We start from the raw sequence: 20,330 nt of genomic DNA on the forward strand, positions 1-20,330 counted from the left end.
GAGTCTTTTCCTAAGCTTTAATATAGTATTTGGCCCATGTTTCAATATAGTTGGATATAAAGAAAATTAAAATTATCGTGTATATATAGCGTCGCATCTAGGGAGGTTGTGCGCCACTGGCAAGAACTGCCGTTCTCTGGGATAAATGTGGTGTTAGAGAAGAATGCTTGGAATAGCATGGACACAGAAAAAAACGAACACTGAAAAATTGCGAGAAATAAGCAAAGAATACGAAATAATAAACACAATAAAAATAATGAAGTTACAATATCTGGTTAAATAATTTAAGGGACTGGTTTAACCCGCGAGTAGTCGCGAGGTGAGATAGAATCTCAATTTTTTTCCTTTTTTGCGATAACTTTATGAAATATTTTGCAATTTTTAAAAAATTTCGTAAGTGCCTCGAGGAAGGGTGTAGTAGTGCGTAGGAATTTTTTTCTTCTTCTTCTTTTTGTGGAATTTATGGCTTTGGGGAGAGCCAATTAGCTTTAACCCGCGAGTAGTCGCGCCGTTAGATAGAATCTCACATTTCATCCTTTTTCGTAATATGTACAGTAGAATTTGTCAGTAACGGCCACTAAAAATGAAAGAACTATTGGCCGATATAGAAAGGTGGACGGTATTGCCAGTTTTTGTAGTCTACATATAATTGGTTTGGGAAATTTTTAAACTGGCCGTTAGGACAGGTGGCCGATGTTGGCAGGTGGCCGTTGTTAACACAGGTTTTTTTAATAAAATTGTTAGAAATGTATATTTTCAATATAAAAGTAGATAAAAATAGTACAAAATAAAAATTTGTTTTAAATTCGTATTTTGAGATAGAATCTCACACGCGACTATCGACCTTACAGAAGTGAGCGCGACTACTCCCGGGTTAAATGCAGTTCTGTAGGACTCTTCAGAGCAGCGATAGATAGAGTAAAGATAGTGATAATGATATCCAACCTCCGATGGGAGACGGCACTAAAAGAAGAGGATAACGTCGTAAATATAAGTAGTTACGTCAAAATTATATTTTGCAGTATTTGATCTGCCTCTGCCGTGTTAGGATGTCGTCTCGCACTTCTATATTGTTTAGCATAGTTCGAAGCATTTTTTCGTTTATAGTGTATAGCCATTTCGTATAGTTATAAGAAAACTGAAAATGAATAAATATTTAACACAGAAAGAATTAGAAGTGGTAGCAAACTTCTCTGATTTTGAGGTTCTGTCAGGCAGTAGTTCCGGCATTAGTGACTCAAACGTGAGTTAAAAGTAAGACCACATTATTAAAGTGTTCAACGAAGACAACAAAATTGAAAATTCAACTGAGGATAGTTTCACTTTCCATACAATCGATGAAAACTGTGTATAGGTAAATAAATGTATTTTCTCGGCTGCCCATAGGGCAATTTTCTTCATTTTTTTTATTCCCAATTAGGTAACTCGAGTAGAGCCACCTAACTAATGCACTACTAAATGCCAAATATGCTTTAGTTTTGTTATAATAAATTTATTTATGTATAATAAAATAAAACTACATTTTTTCCAGGTGTGGACTTTTTTTCAGAAAAATTTACCACGCGTGTATCTTTTCACGTTCACAATAAAAAAATTCTCATTTGAAAGCTACATAATTATTTTTCCACCTACCTCTACCGAAAGTATACTTTTCCGGACCTGACTGTAGGGAGAAAAGTTGTACTTTTCCTCCCTAAAATATTTTTCCTCCCTAGGGAGAAAAAAAGTAAAAGTGACGTCATGGTATTTCATTCATGAAATATAACTTATTGTCGCCCTGTACAATATCTATTTTCTATTACGTAAGTATTTATACATATCAACGTTTATTTAAAAACACTCTGTATTTTGCAGAATGGTAAAAAACATTAAATTATTATTCTGATTTAACAATGTTTACATTAATAAATTGACATATTTGACAGTTGACAGTTATATTGTACCTACTTGTTAGTTTTAGTTTTAATAAATTTTGTTGGTTAGTTACATAAATAAATTAAGTAAAAATGAAAAAATTATTTGTTATTTGAGGAAGGTGGAAAAACCATATGTATAATATGGGAGTAAAGTGCCTTTTCCTCCCTTGAATGATTACTGCCCTCCGCTACGCGTTGGGCAGTAAACTTCATTCTCGGGAGGAAAGTAGCACTTTCCTCCCTTGTTATACAAATAGCTATTGTCTACGAGCGTGCAAAAATGTCTACTTTCGCGCAGGCGTTTTAGTTTAGAAAGTTTTACTTTTCCGCATTACTTTTCCGCACTACTTTTCCGCATTGCTTTTCCGCACTGAATTTAGATATTTTAGTATGGCATTAAAATAATTATAATACATGCAATACACTAATATTAAGATATTATTTACTATTTTATTTCAAATGTATCTAATTTTGTTCATGTTTTAATGAAATTAACGCGTCAATTCGATGAAATAAAATTATTTTCACATAATATTTGAAAGTCAAATCAGTAGACAATAAGAGTGGTTTTGAATCGTCGTCATGGAAACCAAGATCGTCGTCATGCTAACCAATTATGCTGAAAGCACCTGAAAGTTTGGTTTTGACAACCTTGCCAAAGAATTAATTTGTGTATGTATTTTCATTAGTAATTGCACAAGAGCTCTGAAATTATTGAATTTTTCCCGAGTGATACTATGACAGTTTTAATTTCACGAGCCGAAGGCGAGTAAAATTATGTCAAAGTGTCACGAGAGCAAAAATTCTATATTAATTTCAGAGGTCTAGTGCAATTTGTTGCGATTATTTCATGAATAAAACTGTTCAAAACCAAAATTTGATTGTAATGTATTTATGTAAGTACCATTAAACACACAGTTTTTATAAATATTTGACGATTGAAAGTCATCACTTTTATAATTTTTAAAACATTAATTGTCATTAATGTCACTGAATGTATTTTTTGGTAGCAACGAAGGGCATCTGACGTAATATACTTAATGACGGGAGATTATCAAAAATTATCGATTTAATTCAGATTTCTGTAGCTTTGTATTGGTCAGAATCTCCTATGAATGAAATAATCATGTTCAGTTAATTAATATTAATTCAATTTTTTAAAGACTCGTAGACAAAATATTGTCCCTAGCCCTTGCAGAAAGTCTCTTTTCCGCACTCGACTGTTTGCCGAACTCCCGCTTCGCGTCGTTTGGCAAACTTAGCGTGCGGAAAAGTATGACTTTCTGCACTTGTTAGGAAAATAACTATAAACAATCTTGTTTAAAATTTTTCGTATAATAAATAAATTGATTTATTATAACAAAACTAAAGCATTTTTGGCATTTAGTAGTGCGTTAGTTAGGTGGCTCTACTCGAGTTACTTGGAAATAAACAAATGACAAAATATTAAGGGAATCCGAGAAAATATATATATATTTTTAAAGCATAACGATTTTGAACTTTTTTGAAACGAGAGATAGCATAATGATTTTGAACGAGATTCTATTTTCTTCAACCTAGTCTTTGATTGAGACTTTTCATATTTTTCACGCATAATACCGACCGTTTTTATTATTAAAAAATACCAAGTTTCTTGTAAAAGGTATACATTAAAATACCCTAAATAAGGGTCACAATACAAAACGTTTTCGGATTAAGGAATCCATCATCAGTGATTAAAAGCCAAAATTTGCATGCCTGAGCCACCAAAATGTATTGGGTAAAAACCCTTTAAATGTAAATGATAAAGTTATTTTACATATTTATATAAAAATCATCTGATGTTAGAGATAAACCTGGATGTTACCCAGGGTAACACAGGACTCTCCCCACGTGGTTGGAACTTTTTTTGGAGAAAACCTCACGTATTGAATTTCAATGGCCAACTATGAAATCCAATATGTGAGGTTTTCTCCAAAAAAAGTTCCAACCACGTGGGGAGAGTCCTGTGTTGCCCTGGGTAACATCCAGGTTTATCTTTAACATCAGATGATTTTTATATAAATATGTAAAATAACTTTATCATTTACATTTAAATGGTTTTTACCCAATACATTTTGGTGGCTCAGGCATGCAAATTTTGGCTTTTAAACACTGATGATGGATTCCTTAATCCGAAAACGTTTTGTATTGTGACCCGTATTTAGGGTATTTTAATATATACCTTTTACAAGAAACTTGGTATTTTTGTGATTTATGGTATACAGCCATCTACAGGAAGTTTATTTTCCTCGTGGATTTTGTTTTTATTATTATAATATATGTTGTGAGTCTCTTGAAGATATGAAAATTTGTACATAGAAAGATGTTTAAAATAAAAAGGTAAGAGTTTGAAAACTACCAATCTATTTTTTATAATTTCGTCGTAAATCATGGTTAGCTTTAAGCGGTTTTATCGCAGAAACCACTTAACTGTTACCAATTTTTTTAACCAACTAAACTTTTTTTTTCTAAAAGAAGCGCCCTGTCGCGTCCTTTCCAATACCGTTTTCTTAATTTAATTTAATCTAATAGTTGCCGAGATACTCCATTTGTTTATAAGCCAAAAATTGTGTATAACTTTAAAACGTTCCCGAGGCCGCTTAAATAGTCAAATTTCAATTCTGTAAAGTACGCTACATAGGTGAAGTGCTGTTTTTATAAGAAAATCATTGTTATTTTGGTGTATCATAATTATTGTGGTTGTTATTGCGATCGTAAATTGTTCAATAACAATTTAATCTTTGCTAAACTATTCGTTGAATTTTCACTGGCTTCTGGAAACATAATATGTACATACAAAAAAAGGTTTTACATATTAATTATTCATAAATAATTAATTGCCTAAAATTTTCCCCCGATTTTCCGAGGAAAATTTTAGCCGAAACAAATCGGAAAAAAATATTTCTAGGCTAAATTAAATTACAGTGAATTTTTATGTTTCTGGTGTAAATTAAAATATTCGGAGTTACAGAGCAATAATTGAAAAAAAACACTGTTTCTGAGAGCTAATTTATTTTTAAAAAAATACTGCATCTTTTGGAAGATATAGGTGTAAAGTATTTCAGTTGAAATGATAAGAAGTGTATCCAAAGTCTATATCGTCGCCTTAGTACTATAACTTGATAACTCCAAAATTGACGTTTTTGAGATCACTAGTTCACAAGATGTATTTTATTTGCCTCCATATTGTGTAAAAACTTGATATCTCACTTCAAACGGGTAAAGTATTTATTTATGATTGACGAAAGTTGATAAAACTCAAATGCCACTAATATTCTGTGCTAAAACTTGACCAGATAAGTTATCAAGCTATTATTTAATCGAAATAATCGTGAATACCACATACACTTAATGCTATAACTAGATAACTCGAGTTATCTAGTTTTAGCACGTGTTTCTCTGAAACCATTGAACTTACCACATAATTGCTAACTGTTTATTCGGTTCATTTTAATGCAAGAATTCGAGAATTGTTAGCAGATCTGGCAACCCCCATGGCAGAGGGCTAATTTTCAACAAAATAATGTTTAAAATATTAGTTGTGTTAAAAAGTTCACTTATATGCGACTTAGCACAACATGCGACATTACCAAATGTTAACATTATGGTAGTGCTAAAAGTTGATAACTTTAATTTTTCATGTTTTTTTCCATATTGGAAAACAAATTTACACCATATTCCTAAATAGATCAGTTGCCAAAAAGTTAAGGAACAGTATTTTAGAGCCGCAGAGTGAATTCCGTATTTAGCAACATCATGGTTGCAGTTTCGAGTTATCAAGTTATAGTATTAAGGCGACGATATAGAAGGAGTAAGTTACGGGATCCCGGGTTATCCAGGCAGCAAAAGATTGTTCACGTAAATTAGTGTTTTCAGCACGAAAGATGGAACCTTGGAACTTGGCAAAGTGTGCTATTTTCAAATGAAAGTAGGAGTATGTATCTGTATATGTATATGTAGGAATATCAGATGATTAACGAATTCGTGTACTTAGAGGGCGAGGAAGCCAAGCCAGAACGGAAACTGTCGGACCTGATTGATAAAAGAGGAATTGTCACGTTCTGGGAGGAATTATGATCGGTAAAAAAATCCTTTAATTTTCATCCAACCAATTTTAATAGATAGTAAGTATTTTGATTTGGTTTTATAACCTGTAGTTAGACTTCGAAGAGATTTAATGAAAAAAAAAATAAATGTAGTTTTAATTTGCTTAAAATAATAAATGATCAGATGATCCCATATAAGTTTGGTTGTGGGTATACAATTATTCTAAGATTCGATTCCAACCATAAGATTACTGGTAAATATAATTTTTCCAGAAATGGCGTACTTATTTTTCGATACTCTGCCCAGGCTACTTGTACAATTAATAGGTACAGATTTATAAATAACCTGATGTACTGTATTAATTAAATAAATATAATCATTATGTTAAAAATATATTTATTCATCTGCAGTTTTATTTAATATCTCTGATGAAATAAATAAAACATTTAGCACATAAATAATACAAAGTTTACAACGCATATTATATATTTCAAATATATTTGGTATTCGCTTCTTTTATGAGATTACACGCTAGAATGAATGATTTACGCTATATAATATTATATAATATATATAATATTATATATATATATATATATATATATATATATATATATATATATATATATATATATATATATATATATATATATATATATATATAATATTATAGACAAAAATGCAAATCCAAACAATTATAAAAATAATAGTATTTTGTTATATTAATTAGTGTGTGTTAATACACAATAATATTAATAATAGATTGCCTTGTATTATAGAATATGAGTGTCTAGATTAAATAAACTCTATTTGTAAAATTTAAAATCCTGAAAACTGCTGACTGCATTTAATTTATATAAACAATTATATTACAAAAATAAATACATATTTTGGGGCAAAATTCAACTTGCAGAGTGTCCCGGGCGGTGGCTTGTGGCAGCGGATCTAAGTCAGGGCCAATACAGTTCTACAGGGTATGAATTTTGCTTCGAAATTAATAAAAAACCATAATTATCTTTTGAACTACCTCATATACCATTACAAAATCATACCTATATTTTAAGAAAGAAATATCGAGGAGAATTTAAAAACGTAAAAATATACAGGATGTTCGTTTAAAAAAAAAATAAGTTTGTGTCACCCTATTCACCTTGTCAATACGAGTGGCCCTGTATATTTGTAAATATTATTAGACTACTGTATTTATACTTTGTAATAAATGGTATACAGTCAGCCACAGGAAATTATTCCTTGCGGATTTCAATTTTTTTCGTATCTCTTACGACAAATGAATAATTGGACATCCTCACACTAATGCCTCACCCTGTATAATGAAAATAAGTTCGTTTAATTCTTATAATTTTTTGTTGTGACAAAGTCGATACGTTAAGCTTTATTGAAGTTTTTACTTCTTTTCTAAGGTAACAAGTGTAAACAACCCCACCCATTAACTGGATGGAGTTCAATTACAATTCGTAAACTTCCCGCCATTGCCCAGGAGAAAAAGCAAGACATTAAAGATACTCACCTGCAAAAGGAGCGAAATAACTACGATCCCTTGAGCTTTGTGCAATGCCTCCGAGAAGTTGGAGTAAAGCTGTGAGTTGAAGCCGAAAATCTGGATCTAAAACAAAAAGACGAGATTGTTAGTATTGTTAGTACACTACGAAAAATGCTTGATCATTATTACCAAACAGAGATAGCAGTATTATATTAGACGATTATTTGTCATAAGTATATCAAATTTCCTCCTTTTCTTTTATGATTATGCTGTTTAATTCTAGTTGGCTGGTCTCTTGATTGTTTAAGTTTCTTGGCTTTTATCTTCTTAATAAAATTGATTTGGTTTTTATCATTTTATCATTTTTGAAATGAAACTTTCTTTAGGGACGTTGTGCGATTTTTGGATAGGGAAAAAAGCAGTGAATCCGCGACCGTCATCGCGACCGTCATTGCGACCGTCATCGCTTATGCTACATATTATTTTTATGTATATATAAATTGTATAGAAGTATTTAAATCTAAAATAAGTGTAAAACCAATTTTAGGATGGAGAAAAAGGATTTATTTCGCGACCGTCATCGCGATCGTCATGTCTTCCGCGATATAAATTTTGTACGTATCTATATTATGTGTATCTATACATAAATTGTATAGTAGTATTTAAATTTAAAATAAATGTAAAACCTATTTTTGAATGGGGAAAAGGGATTTATTTCGCGACCGTCATTGCTATCATCATCTCTTCGGCGAAATAAATTTTGTACGTATATGTATTGAAGTGAAAACTTCTTTAGGGACGTTGTGCCCTTTTTGGATGGGAAAAAGTATTAAATTGGCGACCATCATTGCGACCGTCATCGCTTCGACGAAATAAATTTTTGAAGTGAAAACTTCTTGAGGGTTGTTGTGCACTTTTTGGATGGGGAAAAAGTATTAAATTAGCGACCGTCATCGCTTCGACGAAATAAATTTTTGAAGTGAAAATTTCTTTAGGGACGTTGTGCACTTTTTAGATGGGGGAAAAGTATTGAATTAGGGACCGTCATCGCGACCGTCATCGCTTCGACGAACTAAATTTTTGAAGTGAAAACTTCTTTAGGGACGTTGTGCACTTTTTGGATGGGAAAAAGTATTAGATTAGCGACCGCCATCGCGTCGACGAAATAAATATTTGAAGTGAAAACTTCTTGAGGTACGTTGTGCACTTTTTGGATGGGAAAAAGTATTAGATTAGTGACCGCCATCGCGTCGACGAAATAAATATTTGAAGTGAAAACTTCTTGAGGTACGTTGTGCCCTTTTTGGATGGGAAAAAACTATTAAATTGGCGACCATCATCGCGACCGTCATCGCTTCGGCGAAATAAATTTTTGAAGTGAAAACTTCTTGAGGGTTGTTGTGCACTTTTTGGATGGGGAAAAAGTATTAAATTAGCGACCGTCATCGCTTCGACGAAATAAATTTTTGAAGTGAAAATTTCTTTATGGACGTTATGCACTTTCTGGATGGGGGAACAATATTGAATTAGGAACCGTCATCGCTTCGACGAAATACATGTTTGAAGTGAAAACTTCTTTAGGGACGTTGTGCACTTTTTGGATGGGAAAAAGTATTAAACTAGCGACCGTCATCGCGACCATCATCGCTTCGACAAAATAAATATTTGAAGTGAAAACTTCTTGAAGGACGTTGTGCACTTTTTTTAATGGGGAAAAATATTAAATTAGCGACTGTCATCGCTTCGACGACATAAATTTTTGAAGTGAGAATTTCTTTACGGACGTTGTGCCCTTCTTGGATGGGGAAAAAATATTGAATTTGCGACCGTCATCACTTCGGTGAAATAAATTTTGTACGTATATTAATTACAAGTATAAAAAACCGCTAAATGCCGTACAAATGAGTGGCGCATACAATATTCCAGCTACAAAAGATCTGATATGAATACTACGTGGCGCGAAAATGTATTTTCGTTTTGATGCAAAACAAAATTCTAGTTTTAATTTAAAAGATTTTTCCACAAGATTTGCTAAATTTGAAGTAAACGCGCCACAAAAAAGTAACTTTGATACAGCTTGAATTTTGAAACTCTTTTGTGGCGCGTTTACTTCAAATTTAGCAAATATTATGGAAAAATATTTTAAATTAAACTAGAATTTTGTTTTGCATCAAAATGAAAATACATTTTCGCGCCACGTAATATTCATATCAGATCTTTTGTCGCTGGAATATTGTATGCGCAACTCTTTTTTACGGCGTTTAGCCGTTTTTTATTCTTGTATCAGGAGTTTTTCAAAGTTATTTATAAATTAAATTTAAGTTTAATGCAATGTTTCTCGATTACACGTGAAGTTTTATAAATGGTCGCCTTTGTCGCATTACCTCCCAAATGATCTAGTGTCCATCGAATGTACACTAGATTTTTTTTCTATTCGAAATAGATTGAAAAAGATATTGGGATGGCCGGTAAATAAACTCGGATTGCCCGTCGCCAGATCAAATTTAGCGTCGTAACCACTACAACTACATAAACGGAATAATCGTTAATTGGATTATACTATTGTAGCTTAATAACTTCTAAACGACTTAACCGATTTTGATCCCTAAAGATGAGTTTGAAACATATTGACAAATAATATCTGATGCATCGAAGGTCAAGTAAGATAACAGAAGCTATCATAGGAATTATTGAGCTTGAAAAACCGTTTTCCTATAGATAATAGATTTGATCATATTTATGAAGCCTATTACTTAAAAATTCGAATTTTCCCGAATATGAGGTATACACCGTTAGATTTGTCTGGAGTCCTTCTACAAATGCTCAGTTATTGGCGCAATTCGTAGGTTGAAACTTGTAATTGTCGAAAAACCAAAATTTTCAAAGTTTAGTTTTTCAGTTTTTCGGCTACACTGAGCCGAGTATATGTCTGATCCTGACGGCTTACACACCATTTGAAAGCTTAACTCGACACTATTGATTTGGTGTATTTACGGTTCTCCTGTCTCTTCTTGAACCGAAGATATATATTATACCCCAAAAAATATGCCGTTTTGTACCTACCAAGTTTTATAGCTGGCTTATGGGTGGTCAAAAGTCGCAAACTACACCGATTCTGAATCGGCCCTGACCCTCTCTTCAAACATAGAAAAAAAATTCAGATCGATTTAACTTTTCCACACATATACATACATACATACATATCCACAAATATTTTCCCTTTTTTAAATAGAAATTGAGTCATATTTCTGAGCTCGGCAACTATTGAATGGTATAACCGATTTTCAAAATTAGATATGCGTTGGAAAGGTAATGATCAGTACTATTAGAGGCCGCAAAGGTCGAATTAAACTTCCGAAATTTTTGGGAGTTTTGGGGACGAGAACGAAAAACAGACCCTAAACAAGAAGGGCCGTAAAATGCACACCCTTGGACCGAAACCGATGGTTGACATATGAATGGGTGAGTCATTTTCTGAACTTTAGGATGGGAGTTGAACCAATTTTCAATTCCGTCAGATTTAGAAAATCGAATATTTCGTGTATATAATATAGTGTCGCGTGTAGTGGGGTGTAGGTGTGCGCCACTGGCGAGAACTGCCGTTTTCTGGTAATAATTTTTTAACGTACACCATACAAAAAAACACCGCTAACCTTTTTAACCTTAACTTTTTTTATTTTTTATATTAGAAAGTTTGTTAAAAAATTTTTTTTAGGTTTTTATAAGATCTATATGACTATTAATATTAAATCCTTTTAAAATCCTCAGTCGCAAAAAGAGGTGACTTTTAAAGGGTTGGTAAAGGTGGTTTTTGCATGTTATTACAAGTTCTAATTGTCTGTAGCTCACTCAATTCTAGTTGTAGAAAAAATCGTAAACCAATTTCTTGAGAATTAAACAAGCTACATTTTCACATCTAAACATTTTTTCGCATCTCTGATGCTAATCTTTCTATTCTGAAGAAAAGGGCATGTTTTATCATAATACAAAAATTTGTTATTCGCTTTTAACTCCAGTTTTTTTAAAACTAATTGTTTTAAGCAGGTCAAACTACTGTAATCTATTAAAAATACATAAATAAAAAATACGGGATAAGGTCGATGACTAATTTTAATTAGGGTGGTAATTAGGGGGTTATTTCCGATAACTTTTTGACTGAAAAAATAGGGACTGGCATTCTTTTCATTATAAGTCACTTAATTTTTAAGCTACATACTTTATTTTTTATTTTTGAAGATAGACCTTTTTAAACATTTAAATTAGTTTCTATAGGTTATCCTCGAAAAATGCATAGTTTTTCCGTCTTTTGACTTTGAAACTACATATAATATTTATATTTGACGAAGAAACGCTAACATATAATAAAGTACAGCTCGATTACTATTGGTCTTAAAGAAAATTAAAAAACACTTTGTTTCTTTTTTAGAAGGTATATATTCGTTAAGTAAAGTTGTTTTGATAAAGCAAAAACTTTTTGAGTTATTAGCAGAAAACTGATTAATAACATTGATTTTTTCGATATGAAACTAACACTTTCGATAACCAATAAATCGAAAACTATTAATTTTATCAAAAAAAATGAATAAAACATTTTTTGCTTACAATTAATATTTCTACCAACATTTGCGGTCAAAATATAATAAATTCCCATCCCCAAGATGGGGTGGTAACCACCCCATCGTAAAAGCGTCTTTCGGTATTATATAGATTTTGATCCTTGGACTTTCCACTACTTATTGTCAAATTTTCAAGCAAATCGATCCATTCTGTAAAAATTGCGAAGTGAAAAGTTTCAGTTCCTGGACTAATTATACTTTTGGAGCTCTATAACTTTTGCTTAACTGATTTTGATCAATAAACATGAGTTTGAAACGTATTGACAAGTTGTATCTGATGCATCCAAGATTAAGTATGATAACTGAACGTATTGCAGGAGTTATTGAGCTTGAAAAACTGTTTTTCCCATAAGAAATAGATTAAATCATACTTATGAAGTCTATAGGTGGCCACGTTGGTTTGGCTAGATAAATAAGTTCGAAAAATCACTGTGAACAAATCGCGAAAATTCTTAAAACGGAGGTGAAAATAAAATGTAAAGACCATACCAAGTGGTATCTAAAGACAACGGCGAAGTGTACATCAAAATTCCGAGTGAAACAAACATTTTTAAGTGAATAAAGCCTGCAGAGCAAGTGCAAGTCAAAAAACAAGGTTAGCTATAAATAAATTTTTGGCGGTGTTGCCAAATCTGAAAAAGCACTGAGAAATAGGGAAGGAGAAAATAAATACTCTTTTAAATAGGCCAGTCTAGGAAGGGCAAAAATCTCCGCGAGGTCGAATCGGATTTTTGCACTTACCGCAGACAGCCAAATCATTCGCGTGTAAAAATATACTTTAGTATCTAATTGACTACGATTCAATACCCAGAGTCGGTTCTAGGAGGATACAAAAAAATAAAAGAAAAAGAGAGAACGAAGCAAGTCAAGCTAGCTTCCGTACGGGCTGAGGGCTGAATTGCAGCAGGTTTTCGGCGGTAACAGTGCGGGGGACGCAAACTTTATGGAAATTCTCCCTAAAGCCACAGTCAAATAGTAACAACATGGAAGAATTCATAAAAGATTTGCGAGAAAAATTGGACAGAATGGAAGCAAGGGATACGAGGATAGAGCAAAAATTGGATGGAATCCAAGAAGAGCTTAAAGAATTAAGAAATCAAAACCAGGAGCTCAAACGAGAAAATATGCTACTAAAGCAAGAAATAAACCAACAGAGAAATAGAATGGAGAAAATCGAGAGAGAGATGAAGAGAAAAAACTTAATTATATACGGTCTTGAAGAAACAGAAAATGGAGATACCCAAATGTTGTCAAACAAAGTGCAGGAAGTCAAAATGGAAGTACATTGCAGAGCAGACCAAGAGACAACAGAAATTAGAAGATTAGGCGGTAAAACTAACAACTCGGAAAGACCGGTCCTTGTTGAGCTAACAAGTGGAAGTAAAAAAATGGAAATCCTAAAGGCAAGCGGGAAATTAAAAGGAACAAAATGGTTCGTAAATGAGGATTACGCAAAAACCATCTTGGAACAAAGAAAAATACTTTTAAAGCACATGAAAGAAGCAAGAACAAAAGGATATAATGCGAAGATTAAATATGACAAGCTAATAATAAACGGAGATGAATACGGAATAGAAGAAGTCAAAACATGGCCAACGGATGAACAAAGAAAGGAAAATATTACAGAAACTCCCATAGATAAAACTAGACCCAGAACAATGAGTGATAGATCTCCACACAGCGAAAATGACCAAAGAGAAAAAATGATGAAAGTAACCCATCCAGCAAAAAACTGAGATTAAAACCAGAACAATATACGGAGACAACATCGCGCGAACTGGATATGAGTATGGTTTTGCAAACAGATAAGGTGGGGAGAAATAGGGTAAACAGCAAGAAAAAAAGAAAAAGAAACAAAACTTGGAATTCAATAGAAGGAGAAATTGATACAAGGGAAAACATATTTACAGGTTTTTGGAATGTACGAGCAATGGCGGAAATAAGTAAAGCACATCAGATAGCAACATAAATGGGTAGATACAACATAAGCATACTCGGGATCAGTGAAACTAGATGGAATAGGTCAGGACGAATCCAATTACAGTGTGGAACTACTGTCATCTATTCTGGCAAAGATATAAACTCAGACAAAGAAAAAGGGGTGTCATTAATGTTAAATAAAGCATCGGCCCAAGCATTGGTGAAGTGGGAGAATGTCTCTGAGAGAATTATATGGGGAAGATTTCAAAGCAAATTTAGAAACTTAATAATAATTAATGTGTATGCTCCAACAAATCAACAAGAAGATGAAACAAAGGAAGAGTTCTACGACCAGATGTATATGTTGCTAGCAAAAATACAAATAATATATAAACGGGATATAAAAATCGTTTTGGGGGATTGGAACGCCAAAGTAGGAACTAATAATAGTGGAAAGGAACATGTAATGGGGATTCATGGCATGGGAGAAAGGAATGACAATGGCACGAGATTAATAGAGCTTATATATGATGATTGGGGGAACATTATTCCAACATAAAGATATCCATAAAACAACATGGACGTCACCAGGAGGAAAATTTAAGAACCAAATTGACCACATTTTCATTGAAAAGAAGTGGAAAAATTCCTTACAAGATGTGAGAGTAATGAGAGGAGCCGACTGTGCATCAGACCACGAATTAGTGAGAGCAAATAGAAAAATTAGCCTCAAGGCTAATTATAAATCAAACAAAAAACATAGAAAATTCAATACAAATAAATTAAGAGACTCTAGCATAACAAACAAACAAATACCAACAAACGTTGGAGAGACATGTGGGGAACTTGGAACAAGTAGGAAAATCTGACATTGAAGGTATATGGGAAATATATAAAAACGCGTACATGGAAGCAGGGAAAGAGATATTAGGGTGCAAGGAGAAAGCTGATCAACCATGGATAACGCTGGACACTAAAACAAAAATCAAGGAAAGAAGAGCAATCAAAACTGAATTGATCAAAACAACAAACCCGATAAAACAAAAAGAAATGCAGGAAAAATACACAGAAAAAAATAAAGAAGGTAAAAAACAAGCCAGAACAGATAAAAGGCTGTATATGGAACAAATGGCAGAAAAAGCAGAGGAAGCAGCGATAATACATGACACAAGGACACTTTACTCAATAACCAAAGAAATTAAAGGGGGCAAGAATCAGCAAAGAACAAAACTAATGGGGAAAGAAGGAGAAACACTCACAACTCAAAAAGAAATTGCCCAAAGATGGACACAATTCTTCGCAGAACTCTATGAAGAAGGAATTGAATCACAAATAGAGATGGAAGAAACAGAGAGAAACGAAACATTAATCATAAGAAACGACGAATTTACGAAGGACGAAAATAAGGTATGCTATAAACCTTTTAGAAAACGACAAAGCGGCTGGTGTTGATGAAATTCCCGCAGAACTGATAAAATCACACTTAAACTTCTCAGTTGATATGTACTACTTACTATTTAAAAAAAATTGAATCGAGAAAAAGATACCAAAAGATTGGGGTGAAGGAGTTATAATAAAGCTACCAAAGAAAGGAAATCTCACACTATGCGAAAACTGGAGACCAATCACTCTTCTCACTGTAGCTACCAAAATAATGGCCAAAATAATATTGGAGAGAATTAAAGATCCCATAAATGAAAAACTAAGAATTAACCAAATAGGATTCAGACCGAACAGTTCCTATATTGACCATATAAATACCTTAAGAATCATCCTGGAACAATCAGCGGAAATGAATTAGGAAGTTTATATCAACTTTGTAGACTTCGAAATGCGTTTGATTCAATAAATCGTAATATGATGTTGAGGATATTAAAACTCTATGGAATACCAGACAAATATATAAGAGTAATAAGGCTTTTCTACGACGAATGTTTTGCCAGAGTTGAACATGAAGGGGAACTATCCCAACAAATAAGCATCAAAAAAGGAGTAAGACAGGGCTGTGTCTTGTCACCGACATTGTTTATAATAGTCATAGATTGGATAATGAAACAAACTGAAGAAAAAAAAACAGGTATACAATGGTCACCATTTACAAAACTAGAGGATCTAGAGTTCGCTGACGACATCATGTCTCATAACATCAAACAGACAACACATGCACAAAATCACCAGGTTGAACAACATAGCAAAAACAACCGGCTTAAAAATAAATCCCCAAAAAACGAAAATACTATCAAATGGGGAAACGAACGGAAACAATATATATTTGCAAAGGAAAGAAATAGAAGAAGTAAAAGATTTCTGTTATTTGAGCAGTCTGCTAAACACAACAGGAGGCACAGAAAAGGACATAACACAAAGAATAAGCTTCGCACAAAACGCTTTCAACTCTTGGCGCAAGATATGGGCCTCGACAAACATCAGCAAAAGAACAAAGCTACGATTATTTGAAACTAATGTAAAGTCTGTCCTGTTATATGGAGCAGAAACATGGAAACACCATAAAAAATTCTTTCAGAAAATACAATCCTTCATTAACAGGTGCCTACGTATTATACTGAGAATATTTTGGCCTAACAAAATTACTAATGATGAATTGTGGAGAATAACAAATAAAGAAAGGATAAAACATACAATAAAAAAACGGAAATGGAAGTGGATAGGACACATCCTACGAAAACCAGCAACAAATATTGCTACACAAGCTCTACATTACAATGCTCAATGCAAAAGGAGAATGGGTAGACCATCTTATACGTGGAAAAGAACAATAGAGAAAGAACTCAAAGAAAATAATTTAACATGAAACGATGCAAAAAAGATAGCAAAAAACAGAAGATAATGGAGAAATCTAGTAAACAAAATTGGACGGAACTCAACAGATGATGCGTTGGACTAGCAACCTCACCATCATTCCTCATGCTACTTGAAACACTGCAAGGTGCCCTTAGTTAGATGCATCTAGAGAGCTTCTACAAACGCTCAGTTATTGGCCCAATTCGTAGGTTGAAATTTTGAGTAATTATCGAAAAACGAAAATTTTCAAAGTTTAATTTTTTAGTTTTTCGGCTATGGTGAGCAGTGTATATGTCTCAGCTTGATAGATTAGGCACAGTTTGAAAGTGTAACTCAACCCTATTTATTTGGTGTACTAGCGGTTTTCCTTCCTTTCCTTAAACTTAAGATATCTACGCCCAAAAAATATGCTATTTTGTATTTACCTAGCCCTCTAGCGGGCTTACGGGTAGTCAGAATTCAAAAATTACACCGGTTGTGAATCGGCCCTCATACCCTCTTGAAACACAGAAAAAAAATTCAGATCGGTGTAACTTTTTCACACACATACAAACATACAAACCTATCCACAAACATTTTCCCCTTTTTAAATAAAAATTGAGTCATATTTCTGAGTTCGGTAACTTTTGAATGGTATAACCGATTTTAAAATTAGACATCAGTTGGAAAGGTAATGATTAGTACTATCAGAAACCGTAAAGGTCGGACTTAAATTTTTGAAATTTTTGGGAGTTTTTGGGACGAGAACGAAAAACAGACCCTAAATGGTAAGGGCCCTAAGATCCACACCCTTGGAGCAAAATGGAGAGTTGCCATATGGATGGGTGAGTTTTTTCCTAAACTTTAAGATGGGATTTGGTTCAATTTTCAATTCAGTCAGATTTAGAAAATCGAAAATTTCGTGTATATATAGTGTCGCTTGTAGGTGTATTGTTGTTGGGGTTGTGCGCCACTGACGAGAACTACCGTTCTCTGGTAATGTGTATGTATACATAAATAGCATAGGGCATACGCTTCGCGTATATCATATAGGTATAGCACTTCTTTTTGGATGGGGAAAAAGGATTGAGCTCGTAATTTATATACTATAAGAAGTTATCACTTCTGTCGGCACTCCCACGAGTGCCTTCAATCTTTTTCCCAGTAGAGGTTCTTGGTGTATCTATTGGCAAATTTATTTACATTTTTAACTATCCATTTTGATCTCCAGTAACCCTTTTTCTACTTTTTCTTCTTCTCCTTCTTATTCTTCTTCTTCTTCTTGTTCTTCTTCTTCTTCTGGTTCTTCTTCTTCTTCTTGTTCTTCTTCTTCTTAACCTTGTATTGTCTATGTTTAGACATAAGCTTCTCCCAACCCCTGACATCGATCTCTATTCTAAGCAACATACTTCCAATTTATTCCGGCTATTCTTTTTATGTCATTTATCCATGTCATCTGTGGTCTTCCTCTTGGTCGTTTACCTTTAGGCCAGGGTAATAAGCCAAAAATACAGGGTGTCCAGAAACTCTACCGACAAACGAAGACAGGAGATTCCTCAGATAATTTTAAGACAATTTAACCCAATTCACCTAGTCCGAAAATGCTTCCTAAGGGAGCTAGAGCTCTTTGAAGATGGCGTCATATAATTAGTTTTTCTTAAATACCTCCAGAACGCTTCTATTTAGAAAAACGAAAATTGGTATGCTTATTTACTTTCCAGAAGTGAATCTATTCCACCCATTGCGAATTTCTAGTATGGGTCATAGGCGTCCGTTTTGGGTAGGGCAACGGTTATTTTATCGCCTAACCTTTTTGTCTTTAATTTTTAAGCATTTTTGACTCTGAATTATTAAATTGTGAGGTATTCTTGTACTAAAAGGTACAAGGTACTCTTACTTGAAGTCGATAGGGTACTCCGTTTTCTAGAAAAATCGATTTGAAAATTTTTCGTTTTTTGAATTAAAAAAAAAAGATTAAAAAAAAACTATTTAGAAAGATGAAAACTAGTACATTTATTTATATTCCAGAGATTAATCTATTTCATTCACGGCGAATTTCTAGTACCGGTCATAGACGTCCGTTTTGGGTAGGTCAACAGTTATTTAATAGCATAACTTTATTGTCTTTAATTTTTAAGTATTTTTGACACTAGATTATTCAATTATGATATATTCGAGTACTAAAAGTTACTCTTGCTTTAAGTTGGTAAAATACATCGTTTTTTTTTTAAATTGTTTTCAATTTTTTTTTCAAATTCCCAAAGCTAAAAACTTTCAAATCGATTTTTCTAGAAAATGGTGTGTCCTACCGACTTAAAGTAAGAGTATCTTTTAGTACTAGAATACCTCACAATTTAATAATCCAGTATCAAAAATGCTTAAAAGTTGAAGACAAAAAAGTTATGCGATAAAATAACCGTTGCCCTACCCAAAACGGACGCCTATGACCGGTATTAGAAATTCGCAATTGATGGAATCGATTCATTTCTGGAAAGTAAATATGTATACAAACTTTCGTTTTTCTAAATAGTTCTATAGTACTATAAAAAATTTAATGTCAAAAACGGCATTTTTCCTTTTTTTTTTTCAAATCAATGGAAAACAGTGGACCTTGTGGTTACTTTAGAACAAACATCCTCGAGAGCACGGAAAAAGCTTTAAAATGACGTGTTACAAAGGTTGATATTTACTTATTTATTGTTAACATAATTGAGAAAAAAGGTCTAAATTGCAAAAAAATTTATTTCGCAATAACTATTGTAAAAATTAGTGCACAGCTTTTAAAGTTTTGTCAAATGAGGGTTCTTTGGTGCGTAATATGTGACAATAATTTCGAAGCGATTCATTCAATTGTTTAAATTTTATTTAAATTGTTTATCCAAGAGAGCTTTTTTTGCAATAACATAAGTCAGAAAAACAGAATGTTAGAGCCATTCTGTAGGTGTCAAATAAAATATCATAAGCTAAACTTTTAAACTTGTTTAAAAAGATTAATAAATAATGCATTTATTAGTAATAAATAATTATGCAAAAGTCTCGTCAATGTTCCTTATAAACAATTTGAATAGCTTTCTTGTTACGGCCGACACAGTTTTTTTTTAATTAAAAAAGATGGCCTTTTTACACGAACTTTAAAAAAAATAAATTAGCCCAGGTCAATTAGGGCTAGAGCTAGCAACATTTTTTTAAAAATTCACAGCTAATTTATATAAAATAAATAAGGATCGAAAATAGCGCTTTTTCGCTTTGAAAGACACGAAGTATTCATAAAAAAAATTTGGTTTTATTTTCTCTTCAAGGGAGTCGTCACTAAAGCTTTAAAAACGAAGTACAAATTCCGTACAAAAATCCGTGCGACCTAAAATTGAAATATCAACTTCAAAATCCTAGTTTTTTGTATCTTGAGAACCAACCAATGGATTTTAATGTTTTTTTTTTAATTTTTATGTACTTTTAGCGTACTTTACAAATATGGAGTCAGTTGATTCGTAAATTATAATAAACAATTTAATTTGTTTAAACAAAAAA

The 20,330-nt window shown here is 32.8% G+C and overlaps 1 protein-coding gene across 1 annotated transcript in view; it reads right to left on the bottom strand.

Moving 5' to 3' along the window:
• Positions 1 to 20,330, bottom strand: part of LOC114338436 (carbonic anhydrase 2-like) — a 288,156-nt gene that overhangs the window by 83,565 nt on the left and 184,261 nt on the right. Inside the window, exon 3 of the mRNA XM_050659717.1 lies at positions 7,513 to 7,608. Coding sequence (XP_050515674.1) covers positions 7,513 to 7,608 — 96 coding nt within the window. The remainder of the gene's footprint in view (positions 1 to 7,512; positions 7,609 to 20,330) is intronic.

This window comes from Diabrotica virgifera, chromosome 1, assembly GCF_917563875.1.
Source record: "Diabrotica virgifera virgifera chromosome 1, PGI_DIABVI_V3a".
NCBI lineage: Eukaryota > Metazoa > Arthropoda > Insecta > Coleoptera > Chrysomelidae > Diabrotica > Diabrotica virgifera.